Genomic DNA, 15,136 nt, shown 5'->3' on the forward strand with positions numbered 1-15,136 from the left:
ATATATATAGTTTTTCGAAATATATTAATTACTAAACAAACGTTCTTATAAGAAAATATAATTAAATTATAAAAACTTAAATAAATGATTTTAAGAGCATCTTGAAATGCATGTTTGATAAAGAGATTAATATTATAAATATAATGTCATAAAACTATTAAAACAATTGACAAAAAAGATAATATGACAATTCTAACTAAAGAATGAATGACTTTCTATGTGAAATATCAAGTTGATACTAGTAAAACACATAAATTAAAAATAAAAATATAACGCAAGCTTGAAATTCAAAAAACAAAACAAATAATACTCTTACATCAAATTTTAACATAGCGTACATAAATATGATTCAAAAGAAAAGGTAAACCTAAGTCTATAATCTTATTCAATAATAAATTCTACCTAATTTAAAAATTAGGATATTAACTAACTTATTCTAAATGAAAAAATAAATATAAAATAAATTTAAAATAGATAATACAAAAAATTTAATGGAATCACAAGAAGTAAAGATTGAGAAATGAGATGGAAATGAAATATCAACAACAACAACATACCCAATGTACTCCCACAAAGTGGGATTTGAGAGGGTAAAGTGTACGCAGGAGAGGTTGTTTTCGATAGACCCCCTACTCAGGACAAATAACAAATATAATCAAACAAAATCATAAAAACAACCAACAACAAGGAATATCATACCGCTAGATATTAACGGAAGCAAAACACCCACAAAGTAATATTATAAACTAGCTATACAAAATCATAGACATCACCAAAACACCATGAACAAGAGGCTACAAGACACTACAGACACAGATACAGACAAAGTACACTTCCATACTATTACGAATGTACTCCTATCTACTACCCCTTTATCCTAATCCACATCTTCTACACCTTCCTGTCAAAGGTCATGTCCTTCGTAAGCTGTAGCTGCCCCATGTCCTTCATAATTACCTCCATTCAATATTTTGTTGGCCTACCTCTACCCCGTCTAAAATCATCTATAGTCAGTCTCTCATACCTCCAAATTGGAGCATCCATGTCCTTCCTCATCATATACCCGAACCAACACAACCTCACTTCTCGCATTTTGTCCTTCACCGAAGCCACTCCCACCATCTCCCAAATAGTCTCATTTTTAATTCTATTTATCTTGGTAATGCCACACATACATCATAACATCCTTATCTCTGTTACCTTTAATTTTTGAATGTAGGAGTTCTTAACTAGCCAACACTTTGCTTCATACAACATAGCCGGTCGGACTGTCACTTCGTATAACTTATCTTTAACCTTAGAAGAAACCTTCTTATCACACAAGACTCTCGAGGCGAGCCTCCATTTCAACCATATTGCACTAATACGCTGTGTGACATCCTCGTTAATCTTATCATTCTCCTGAATCATAGATTCAAGATACTTGAAACTCTCACTCTTATGGATGTCCTGAGAATCTAGCTTCACAATCACGTCAACCTCATGGGGAAAATCACTTAACTTAAATTACAAGTACTCCATCTTGGTCCTGCTCAACCTAAATCCTTTAGACTAGAGAGTCTATCTCCAAAGCTCCAACTTATCATTAACTCTCCTCCTCCCCCTCTACGAGTCTCGTCAATTAAAACAACATCATCAATAAAAACATACACCAAGACACTCTTTTTAAATACAATGCATCAAAACATCTATCACCAAGGAAAATACAAACGGGCTAAGAGACGATCCCTGGTGCAATCCTATCAAAACATGAAAGTGCTTTGAATATTCTCTTACTATCCTCATACCGGTCTTTGCACCGTCATACGTGTCCTGAATAAACCTAGTATATGCCATAGGCAACCCTCTAGCCTCCAAGCACCTCCATAAAATCTCCCCGGGAACTTTGTCATATGCCTTTTTAAGATCAATGAACACTATGTGTAAGTCTTTTTTCCTTTCCCTAAACTGCTCTACTAATTTTCTCATGAGGTGAATGGCCTTAGTAGTCGAGCAACCTGGCATGAAACCAAACTAATTCTAAAAAATAGTCACGATTCTCCTCATCCTCAACTCAACCACCCTATCCCAAACCTCCGTGGTATGACTCAACAACTTGATGCCCCTATAATTATTGCAACTCTGAATGTCTCCCTTGTTCTTATATAATGGGATCATCGTACATATTCAAGCTTAGGGCATCTTTCTCACTCTAAAATGATGTTAAATAACCTCATCAGCCACACCAGACCTGTTTCATCCATGATCTTCAAAAAATCCACTGAAATCTCATTTGATCCAGTCACCCTACCCATACGGATCCTCTTAATCTTACCCCTAATGTCCTCCATCTTGATACACCTATAATAATAATAATCACGACACCTCTCTGAGTTCTCCAAGTCTCCCAGCACAAAACCTTTGTCCCCCTCATAATTCAAAAGTCTATGAAAATATGACTATCACCTCTTCCTAATAAGGGCATCCTTAACCAATACTTTGCTCTCTCCCATCTTTATACACTTTACTTGGTCAAGGTTACAAGCCCTTTATTCCATAGCCTTAACAAGCCTATACAACTTCTTATCCCTGTCTTTATCCTCTAAATCTACATATAAACTCTAAAAAAATGTTGTCTTCACCGTCGTAACCGTTAACTTGCCCTTCTTCCTAGCTAACTTATACTTCTTCCTATTCGTCGGCTTCTTCTCGTCATCCTGCTCTCAACCAACTTTAGCATATGCCACCTTATTAGTCTCCACCTTCCTTTTAACTTCTTTATTCTACCACCAGTCCCTCTAGTGCTCGCCAAATCGATCTCTCGAGACACCCAACACCTCTCTAGCAGTCTCCATAATAAAATTGGCAACTGTCTCCCGTATATTATCGACATATCCTCTAATATCCTAAGCCTTAGTAGTCAATAACTTCTTCTCTATTTCCAAAGCACTGGCCAAAGTCAAGCTACCTTACTTAATCCTGGGTCGATCCTACGTATCCCTCTTCTTTCTGTCCTTTTTAATTACCAAGTCCATACTAAAAGCTTATGTTGGGTTGAAAGATTCTCTCTAGGTATGACTTTACAGTCTTTACATATCGATCTATCACCCTTCCTAAGGAGCAAAAAGTCTATCTAAGTCTTGGCCACCGAACTACGAAAGGTATTAAGGTGCTCCTTTTACTTTGGAAAGCTCGAATGCATTACCCACAACCCTAAATCCCTAGCAAAATTAAAAAGAAAAGCTCTTTCTTTATTCCTCTCTCAAAAATTAAAACCGCCATGTACGTCATCATAACCTCTTAAAAAAGACCTAATATATCCATTGAAATCTCCTTCAATGAACAACTTCTCAATGCTCAAAACGCCTCTCACTACCTCATCCAAAACCTTCCAAAAACCCTTCTTCTCCTCCCTATCCAAGCCTACTTGTGGAGTGTAGGCACTAATAATGTTCACCGTAGACCTTCCAATGACCAACTTAATAGACAACAACCTATCATTAACCCTCTTAACCTCCACCACTTGCTTCCTAAGCTTTTCATCTACTAAGATACCTACCCCATTCTTCTCTCTCACGCTACCCGAGTACCAAAACTTATATCCATCCATATCTTTCTCCTTAGATCCTTTCCATTTGGTTTTCTAGACACAGGATATATTAATTCTCCTCTTTCTAAAAAACTCCACGAGCTCTATAGACTTACCTTAAAGAGTCCCTATGTTCTAAGACCCAACATTCAACCTAAAATCTCCCTTATCCTACCTAGCCCTACTACCCCTCGCCCCTCGCCTCCAAAATCAAACCTAGACCTGACCCTAACCCAATACCAGACCTAGACCCCATCCCCGACCTCGACCTATGACATGACTTTAGTCCATCAGCTGCCACCACAACCACTACTTAATAAGATACGAAAGAAGAAGAAAAAGAAAAGGAGAAGAAAAAACACGACGAGCAATTAGTAAAAAAGCACTATACTATATGCTAAGGAACAAACAAAAACCAGTAAGCAAGTTTTGATAATCTCAATCAATAACAAGCACTATACTACCCGCATTACATAGGTATACTAGTTAATAACTCTCACTAAGTTATGGAAATATAAGATAATTAGACAAGAAATCAAGATAATAAAAGAGATAAGATGCATCCGCCACTAATAGTTAGGAAGCCTAGACTAAATAAACTAGAGGAAGAAGTTAAAAAGTAATCAACTTGTAATTACACCATGTAATTACCAGCAATTCACAATGCCTCTCTTTGAATTGAAGAGTGTAATTACTCTTCTATTAATTACACTCAATTACCTACTTACCAAGTAATTACCTAGCCAACCAAACATGCTAGATGATGTAATTATACCCAATTACACCAAATCTAATTACCAGGATAGCTTTCCAAACAGGCTCATAATATAAAATTTATTCATTTTCATTTATTCCTATCGAAGCTTTGAAAAAATACTAAGGGTTGATTGGCACGTGAACTAAATAAATGAGAAAGAATTATTTTGAATATGGTCGCACAGGATGAAGACACTATAATGATACTTTTTATTATTACCGTATAGCTTAGCGTGTCAGAATTGGGTTAAGATTTCTCTGAATGAAGGATTAAAAATTTCAAACTAGGCTAGTCTTGGATGAGTTCCAAATATGGTGTGGTCTAGGTAAATTTGGTAATAGATAGGTTGATGATCATGTGATATAAGGCCATAATGTGTTATCTAAGGGGTTAAAGAGTTCGTAGAAAGTTTTGAAATTAAATTTGGATTAGTAAAACTCCGAATATAGCATTTGACGTAAAGAGATTAGTTTGAAATATTAAAATCTAGAAGTGTGTTGTAAAATTGGCTAAAATTGGGACTGTCTACCCCGCCTATGCTACTATAGCGAGAGGAAAGCTACTACTATGATCTTGCTATAGCGAGAATTTTCCCACTATAACGAGAGATAATAATGGTCAATCCTTCTATAGCGAGCAGATCCCACTATAGCAGCCTCTCTATAGCGGAAATTGAGCCACTATAGCAAGCTATCTGCAGTAAATAACAGTTTTTAGACTTGAGATATATTTTTATTCCAAACTTGTTCAAGGTCTGGTTAAGGCAAATTTCATTAGTTTCCACCCAAATTCCTTTGTTGTAGTAAGTTAATTCACCTATTTAACTAGTTTTTCATTAATTAACGCCTAGAATATTTAGGTTTTACTCATGGTGGAGGAATTAACTTGACTTGGATGAATTTTCCAGTGCAAAGTAGTAAAAAGAGGTATGAAATCGTGGGTTTTAGCCAAAGGTTGATATGTCTTGATTATATTGCTAGAATTCACTCTGGTAAATGTGAAACTGGTAGAATTAACATGGAATGAAGATAGAAAAACCCTAGACTAAGGGAATGATTCATAAAACTGACCTTGGGGTTATGGTATTAGGTTGTAATTCTTAAAGTTGTTAGAGCATTGTTTAATTAGTGCTTATTGTGTTGCTTTTAGAGCACAATCAAGTCAAAGCTTCAATAAAAGACAAGTCTCAAGTTTGTTAGAGTATTTCAAGGTTTGGATTGAGGTAGGTGATGGTTGAATTGGGGTTGAAAAAACTTAATTTGATTTATGTATGTATGTTAACTGCATATTTTTCTATTTATTATAATGCATGCTATTGAATAATGACTTGTTAGACAATTATACAAGTTTTTTTAATCACCCAAAATTAGATTATGTAAAAATAACTTGTTTTAAAATGCAAGTGTGTTGATCTACCTCATTACATGATTATATGTATTATGGAATTGATTGATATTGTGAGATGAATCGATAAAGATAGGTCATCACACAATTAATGGATTTCATGGAATATAAAGGTGGAAATATTGGAACAAGGGTGGTATTACACTTGATTTGGAATAAGAGGAATACATTAATTGTCTGAGTTATTTTGGTACGTGAACTGAGCTCGTCCCCTGCATGTCATGACTAATAGGCATATATAAGATCCTTAGCTTGCGTGTACACAGTATTAGAGAGTTTGCTGATTCCTTGAGTGAACTGGGTTATATGATTGTGTTTGTTATTTTGGTTTCTTAAGTAAATTAGATTATATTGTTGTTATTTTACATCCTTGTGTGGTCAAATTATTGATACAGTAGTTGAATCGAGTTAATGTTGTTGAAGCTCAATAAAAAGGTAAATATGATGAGATTGAGTTGTCTATTTACGAGTCATGGTAGTTGACTTGATTTGAATACTTTGTACTTACAATATGTTTTCCTTGTTTACTTGATTGTTTGTTTAAGTGAATCTATGAATACAAGACTAATTGAACAAAAGTTTTCTAATATTAAATAGTTGCTTCTTGTTTATAAATTATTGATTGAGTGTTCACATTATGAAGTTAGGTTGGCTTACGACCCTATCATTACATAGTGATTTTGTACTGATACTACCCTGTGCTTCTTTTATTTATTGAGCGCAGAGCATATTCCATTGGCTCAGATAAGACCTCATCTGTAGTTAGTGTCCGATTTCTGATCCAAGGGTGAGCACCATCTTTCGACCAGCTGTGAATCTTTTCTACATTATTTTCTTGTCCGTCTATTTTCAGACACAAATATATTTATTTTATTTCTAGTTTTCGGGTTGTACCCGTCGATTGTCTTCTTTTGATGCTTTGGTATGATGAGCTTTAGTTTTTGGTGGTGTTTTAGACCGTTGTTTATTATTCCACATTGCTTGTTTAGAACTATTTCATATATTATAGTTTCTTCTAATGTCGTCTTATTTAATTATCGATCTATCATAATTATCGATCTATCATAAACTAGTCTTATCAATAATCATAACAATGTTTCAAAGAAAGTCTTATTTAAGTTGGGAGCATTCTGGATATTTCCCACTTTAAGTCTCTTTGATACCACGACTTAAAACCTCCTTTGAGACTTTATTAACTCATCATTCCCAGTAAAACACTCTTAAATTCTCTCTCAAACTCTCTGTTCAAGGTAAGGCTAGGGTTTCAAAGAAAGTGGTCATCTAAGGTTCTAAGGTGCAATCTTTTCCAAATTCCTTGGTATTTCAGGCATGTTACTCCTCCCTCATTTTTATTTTACTTAAAGCACATGTTTTAATGTATGGATTTCATGGTATTGTTATGGCTTTGAAATAAATGTTGGGGGTTTTGAATGCTTATGGTTGAATAATGTTTTCCCATGGTTTAATTATGGTTTTCTCAATAACAATAACAATAACAACATACCCAGTGTATTTCCACATAGTGGGGTCTGGGGAGGGTAGAGTGTATGCAAACCATACCACAACCTCAGGTGAAGTAGAGAGACTATTTCCGATAGACCCCCGACTTAGTACTAATAACAGTATAACAAACACAAAATATAGACGTGTATAAACTAGTACAATATGCAAAATAAACTAACACCTCTAGCTACAAGATAATACTACAACCACAAGATAATACTAAAACTATCTATCTGAAACCACAAACATCACTCAGCACCATGGACAAGAAACTTCCGACACTAATAAAAAACATTCCCTTACTATTTCCGATGCACTCCCACCCCTAACCCTCTACCTAATTCACGTCCTCCACAACTTCCTATCAAGGGTCATGTCCTTCATAAGCTCCTCTCTCTAATATTTATTTGGCCTACCTCTACCCCGCCTAAGACCATCCATAGCAGTGTCTCACACCTCCACACTGGAGCATCAGAGCCTCTCCTCATCACGTGCCTGAATCAATATAACCTCTTTTCTTGCATATTTTCTCCACAAAAACCACTCCCACCTTCTCTCGAATAATCTTATTCCTCACCCTATCTTTTCTGGTATGGCTACATACCTATTGTAATATCCTCATCTCCATCACCTTTAACTTTTAGATATGGGAGTTCTTAACTGTCCAATACTCCGCTCCATACAACATTGCTGGTCAGACTTTCACTCTGTAGAACTTACCTTTAAGCTTCAGGGTTACCTTCCTTTCTCATAAAACTCCCGAAGCAAGCCTCTATTTCAACCACCCTGCCCCAATACGATGGTTGACATCTTTGTCAATCTCACCATTGCCCTAAATTATAACCCTAGATACTTGAAACTTCCCCTCTTCTGAATGGCCTGAGTGTCCAGTTTCACCACCACGTCAACCTCCTGCGAAACCTCACTAAACTTACACTCCAAGTACTTTGTCTTGGTCCTGCTCAATCGAAAACCTTTAGACTCAAGGGTCTATCTTAAATCTCCAACTTATCATTAACCCCCCCTCGAGTCTCATCAATTAGTACCACATCATCAGTAAATAACATACACCAAGGCACCTTGATGATGTAGTTTTCTATGTTTTAAATATGGTATTGAACATGTGGGTGCATGGGTATAGTGGTGGAAGTTGATGATGGTAACTTTCTCTAAACATATATCTCATTAAAGTGGTTATGACCCCAACCCTGTATTTTAAAATTGGTTAGCAGTTTTGAGAAAGATAGGAATTTGAATTAAGGGTCCAATGAAATCCCCAAAGTGTTTAGCTTGACTTATTTCTTGAAACTAATGCATTGTATAAATGGTTTAATGGTTATAGATGGCTTTGAAAACCTTATGGGGTACACAAAAATCCCCCAAGTGATTATATAATAAAAACCTTGTTGGGTACATGGGAATTCCCCAAGTGATTTTAATAATGGAGTCTGCGGGGTACATAGAAATCCCCTAAGTGTTGGCTAATGACATTGCTTGCAAGCTATAGTTGGTATAGATAATGACTTAATAATTGACTCCTGGAATTGGTGGTTTGGTTGTGTACTAAATGTTTTAATTGCGCAATAATGGGGGTTATGATAGCTAGCTGTAAAGGTGTGAGTCCGAGGAACGGACACTGGAAACTCATGTTCTCCGATATGAGGGTTGGTCTTAGTGACCATATGCTTGTGGAGTACACGAGAATCCCTCAAGTCTATACTTGCACATAAGTATCATAGAGGGCGAAAGGTACATGGGAGTCTCTAGCAATCTATGATATCTCCGGTTCATGGGACTACATGCTTTGGGGCCGGTTTAGGAGGTAACACTAGACCCATATAGTAGGTGGGTGGATTTATGATGGTAAAGCTACACAATCCAAGTTAAGGTTTTAAATGCATGCTAAACCTTGTTCCTATCCCGACACGATATATGTGTATGCATGTCATTGCATATGGTTATTTGATTTGGTTTTGAATTAATGGCATTACCTTATCTTTATCTCTGAGTTACATGCTAGAGTTCACCCTACTAACCATCTTCGGTCATTGTATCCCCACTCGATGCAGGAATTGGCCATACTTTTACTCCCCCTACTCAGTGACTTGGTGATTTGAGAACAACTTTTGAGTTAGACTGAAGGGTGAGTTTCCATACTTCAGCGGACCCCATTTCATGCTACGGACTTCTTTATTTCATTTTTATTTTCTTGGTTTTGGTTTTGGCTATGGTTGGGGGCATATCCTGACTGGATATCCTTTGATTCTGGTTAGAGGCTTTATTGGACTACTATGGGCATGAGCGGTGTCGGTATTAGTGTTAGCATTGGTATTGGTATTGGCATTGGGTTTGGTAAAGATTGGTTAATTAGCCATGGCTTTCGATTTTGATTTTAGACTTATTATCATGTATTTTATTTAATATTATCTTATCTTCTTAACTGTTTGGAATTCATCTGATTTGGGGTGTAGGCAGGTTAATGGTTTGGGTATTGGGGGTGGTCTCCGGTCCTAGTTGAACTTGAGATACCCAATACGACTAGGCCCTGGTTCAGGTCATGTTAGTCGTTGTAACTTTCGACACCAAAAATAGAGTTATATAACTTAATTTATTGAGTTTATTTTGGAGGAATTGGTTTGCTATGTAAAAATTCATGATGTGTATTGTAAAATGAGAAAAATTGAGGAAAAGTTTTGAGAGTTTGCCTTGGATAGTTGTAGCAAAAAAGGAATCATTGCGGTGGTCATGAGAACCCCAGCGGTGGCCTCCAGTAAAATAGAGCGAACCGATGCAATAGAAATTTAACCGTTGCAGTGGTAACACCCAAATTTTTTTTTAATTTTAATTTTAATAAAATGATTTCATTCTCCACATTTTGAAAAATGAAATATAGTTGTGGGAAGGCTATTTTCAGAAGGATTTTGAAGTTTTTCATCTTTGGAGGTAAGTAATTATGTTCTAGAATTAGATTTACTTTGTTTAACCTTAAAAATTATAGTAAAAAATTAATGATGGAAATTGAAATTTAATCCTAGTTTATGACAAATTATGAAAAGTGGTGGAAATGTGTATAAATTCAGCATATGATGATCGTACGATGTGAGGAAATTCTGATAGAACTAGAATTTTGATTATTTATGCTAATTTAAGTAGTGTTCATGAAGCTTAAATGATAAGAAATTCCTAAAATGATGAAATATGGTAAGTTATGGCAAAAATCAGTGACCTTTTATTCTAGTAGTAAAAAGGAGATGAATTATTAAAATGTGTGCATATTTTGTATTGTATAGATCGAGAAGGAATTGAACGAGAACAAAAAGGAAAATGTATGGCTTAAAGGTGACTTTGAGAAAAGGAGTTGAGGTACACTATGGTTTTGTTGTAGCACTTTGACTTTCTTGGCTTTGTGCTTGTTTGTGAACTTGACATCTATGATTGCTTTCTAGCATAACTTGTGATTTAATTATATTTCATATGCATTGTAATGATATGTTAAGATGATGGGTTGGGTACCATACCGGTATGAATGTGATAGTGGATTAGGTACTAGGCTAATACGATGTTATGTTGATGATGAGGTTGAGAAGAGTAAGAGATGATGCACACATCTTGCTTACATGCACACATAAATATACATTGGGTGATTATTGATGATTTTACATGATGATGAATGTTGATGAAATGATTAAGTGTGAAAGAGCGTAAAAGTAAACTTGTGAGTTGTAACTATGTGATGATATATGATGTGTTGAACTGAATGATATTATTGGTTATGAGTTTTGTTATGTTCGTGTTATATTTGTTTGGCTTTCTTATTTGTACATTGTTGATTTAATTGATCTATGATGCTTATCAGTACTTGTTGATCTACTGATGCTTCCTGTACTTTTCTTTCGAGTGCAATACATCTTTTAATGATTGACACACGACCTCGACTCTAGATAGTAATCCAAACTTGATTTCGATGGTGAACACCATATCCGGGCAACCTTCAGATCTTCTTATGATGTTTAGGTCCTTTATTTCAAGACTAAGATGTTTTTCTCTTTTGTTACATTTTAGATGTTGCGATGGTTTTAGGATTAGTTGTTCTTTTTAGATATTTTTGTACGGTAACTTTTGGTCCTGGATAATTATAATAGATAGAGGTTTTTGCATTTTATTTTATTTTATGGATGATGACGTTTTGAATGATTAATAGTTATTGAATGAGTCAATTATAAAGCTTGTTGAAAAGCACTTAACCTAATACTATAATGAATGTTGCGATGACACTTAAGTGAGTAAAGTGATTATAGTATGATTCACCTGCTATAAATTAGGGCGGGTGGCAATCATGACCATTTGGGTCATGAATGAGATGGTATCAGAGCACTAGATTTGTATATCTCATTATATATGAACAATTCTAGAGAGTCCCGTGGAACGGTACAGAGACGTTTGTACTTTTCTTCGAGAGGCTACAGGGCTATAGGGAAGAATTCCTTTTTTCTTTGTGCTATTAGTTGATTTTAATTGGTATCTGTAAATGCAAATTAGTATCTAACTCTTTCACTTTTATTCAAATATGGAGAGTACTGGTTCCACTAATGCAGTAGTGGCAACACCCATGACACTACCTACAGCAGCAACACCCGTGACACCATTTATACTAGCACCCACACCGATCGTTGAGGCTGTAGTTTGAGATAGGCGTCGAGTTTAAAGTAGAGAAAGAAGCAGAGAACAGGAAGCAACATATGTTAAGGGTAGAGCACAAGTCGACAGGAGATCGACAGATAGAGACTACCATCTTCTTTCCCACCAGAGGATACTCCAGGCTATGCTAAGGATGAAGAGAAAGTAGTTGAGGAAGAAGAGATACTAGTTCTAAAAAATATGGTGCCAACACCCAATGGTGCAACTCAGGTTCATTTGTCTGTAGAGGTGATTTGATAAGTGTCGGGATTCTTGGGTAGCTTGGCTGGCACTGGCTACACTCTAGTGTTCTGACTGCTTCATCCCTTGTATTGCAACATGTCGCTGCTTCAAGGGTAGATGCATTCTCTGAAATGGGGGGTGTATCCTCAATAGGTACTTGACCTAGTAATGACTGATGATGAGCATGAGCTATTTTGTAAAATTATAAGGATGAAGCCTTAGGTATCTTAAGGTACATTGTTTGAGGATGTTTTTGAGTTTTTAATAGATTTTCATAAACATCTACAAAAAATGGGTATTATTAAAAAATATTAGGTAGAGTTTGTTTCATTGTAACTGCATAATGAAGTAGTATTGCCTTACCTCCACTTACTTGGGCTTAATTTCAGAACATATTTCTTGATAAATATATTCCTCCACTTATCATGACTAGAAAAAAGATGAGTTTCTAAGGTTGGTGCAAGGTAACATGTCCGTGGTGGCTTATGAGACCAAGTTGTATGCATTGTTCCGCTGTGTACTATAGTTGATTATCTCAGAGGAAGAAGGAATTAGGTATTTTGTGAAGGATTTAAATTTGGGGATTTAGGTGGCTACTTTATCTGTGGAAGTGACTGGTAAGTATTTCCAGGATGTTATTCAATTTTCCAAGATGGTTGAAGTACTTAAGAAATAGGGAGAGGTAAATATTGAAGAGAAAAAGGCTCAAACCTCGAGCCTATTTAGTAGTAATTCTCAAAGGGATGATGTTCTTTTATGTCCTACCATTTAGGGGCCTGTCTGGAGTCATTTGTCAGCCTTTCTGAGCTGGTAGTTATACGCCTCTATTCTCTTCAATTCAGGGGCTTATGTTTGGACCCAAATGATTTGAATGTAGGGTTTTGGGAAATGGTAGAAGGTATTGCCCTAACTTTTTATCTATAGGTTAGTTGACTCAACAACCAACTTCATCTACTCTAGTTTCGTCAGGTCGAGGTTGTGGAGGAAATGGTGAAGTTCATCTACAAGGTAGGTATGTTGGTCAAGAAAGAAGTGGCAACCATGTTTATTGAGGTGGAGAAAAATTTGGTAAAGATGAAGTTTGGGGTGGTAAAGGTGGCGGTCAAGGTGGTGATAAAGCATATCTTTATATAGTTCTCGATCGTCCTGAGGTGGAAACTTTTTGATGTTGTGATCACAGGTATTATTCTTGTCACTGATCATATGGCTTCTGTATTGTTTGATTCTGGTTTTTTCTTTTCTTAAGTATCCATAAAATTTGCTATGGGTTGAGACTTAGACCATAAATATCTTGATGCTCCCATGTATATGTCTACATCAGTTAGGGTATCTGTGTGTGTTGATCAGGTATAACGTGCGTGTTCTGTGATATTCATGGGGTTTAAGACCCTAGAAGACTTAGTCATTTTAGGCGTGGAGAAATTTAATATTATTTTAGGAATGAGTTGGTTGTCCCCTTATCATGCTATTTTTGAATATTATACCAAAATCATCACTATAGCAATTCCCATAGAAAAGAAGTTAGAGTGGGAGGTTAAATTTAAGCCTAATACAGTAAGGGTTGTGTCTGTAATTTGTGCCCAGAAATTAGTAAAGAAGGGATGTTAAGCGTTCTTATTCCATCTTCGATAAGAAAAATCTATCGTCCCTCATATAACGCTTGTTCCAATTGTATGTAAATTCTTAGACATGTTTATGGATAATCTTCTAGGTATGCCTCCAGATCAAGAAGTTATTTTTTGTATATACCTAGAGCATGGGACTAGACCCATTTCTATTTCTCCATATCGTATAATATTTACAGAATTGAGAGACTTAAAATCCCAGTTCTAAGAACTGTAAAAAGAGCTTTATCGCCCAAGTGTCTCTTCTTGGGGTGCACCAGTATTATTTGTCAAGAAGAAAGATGGTAGTATGAGAATGCCCATAGATTAGCGCTTATTGAATAAGGTGGCCATTCTTAAAAATTATCCATTGCCCATGATAGATAACCTGCTTGACCAACTGCAAGGAGTCCCAGTGTCATCTTAGATCTATTCGAGGTTAGGTTATCATCAGCTAAATATTAAGGCAGAGGACATCCCATAGACTGCTTTTCTAACTCGTTACAGAAACTACGAGTTTTTGGTTATGTCTTTTGGCTTGATAATGCCCCAACTTTTTTCATGAGCTTGATGAATGAAGGTTGTAAGTCCTTTTTAGATTCTTTCGTTATTTTGCTTATTGTACTTGTTTATTCTAAGAGTAAAGAAGAGCATCAATCTTACTTGCATATTGTGTACAAGTTGTTGAAGGAGAAACAATTATATGCTAAGTACTCTAAGTACGAATTCTAGCTTTCTTCAGTGTCCTTCTTGGGCATATGGTTTCTAAAAAAGGGGGTTTTAGTGGATCCACAAAAGATTGAGGCTGTTAAAATTTGGGCTAGAAGGACAATTGTGATAAAAATTCATAGTTTTATGGGATTGGCCATTTATTATCATTAATTTGTTAAGGGGTTTGTTGCCATTGCTTTGCATCTGACCTGTCTGACTCAAAAGGAAGTCCTATTTGAATAGGATAAAAAGGGTGAGGAGATCTTTAAAAATCTCAAATATTTATTGACTTCAACTCCAGTACTAACCCTGCCTATCAACGGTAAAGATTTTAATATATTTTGTGATGCCTCATGTTTGGGTTTAAGTGTTGTGTTGATGCAGGATCAAAATGTGGCTTCTTATGCTTTGAGATTATTGAATTCCTACAATAAGAACTACCACACATGACTTGGAATTAGTAGTCGTGCTGTTCACTTTAAAATTATGGAGGCACTATCTTTTCGGGGTGAAGTGTGAGATATTCACAGACTACCACAGATTACAATATGTGTTCACCTAGAAGGACATGACTATGAGAAAAAAGAGATGGATGGAGTTGATTAAAGACTACGACATCTCAATTTTGTATCACCCACGTAAGGCCAATGTAGTGGCGAATGCACTAAG

General features: G+C 35.9%; 1 protein-coding gene across 1 annotated transcript; it reads right to left on the reverse strand.

The window, feature by feature from the left end:
- Positions 1-3,241: 3,241 nt before the first annotated feature.
- Positions 3,242-3,589, reverse strand: LOC124895919 (craniofacial development protein 2-like). Its single transcript, XM_047406464.1, has one exon. It carries the CDS (start codon positions 3,587-3,589, stop codon positions 3,242-3,244), a length of 348 nt encoding a protein of 115 aa, XP_047262420.1.
- Between the last annotated feature and the right edge of the window lie 11,547 nt (positions 3,590-15,136).

The sequence above is a fragment of the Capsicum annuum genome, chromosome 2 (genome assembly GCF_002878395.1).
Source record: "Capsicum annuum cultivar UCD-10X-F1 chromosome 2, UCD10Xv1.1, whole genome shotgun sequence".
Taxonomy (NCBI): domain Eukaryota; kingdom Viridiplantae; phylum Streptophyta; class Magnoliopsida; order Solanales; family Solanaceae; genus Capsicum; species Capsicum annuum.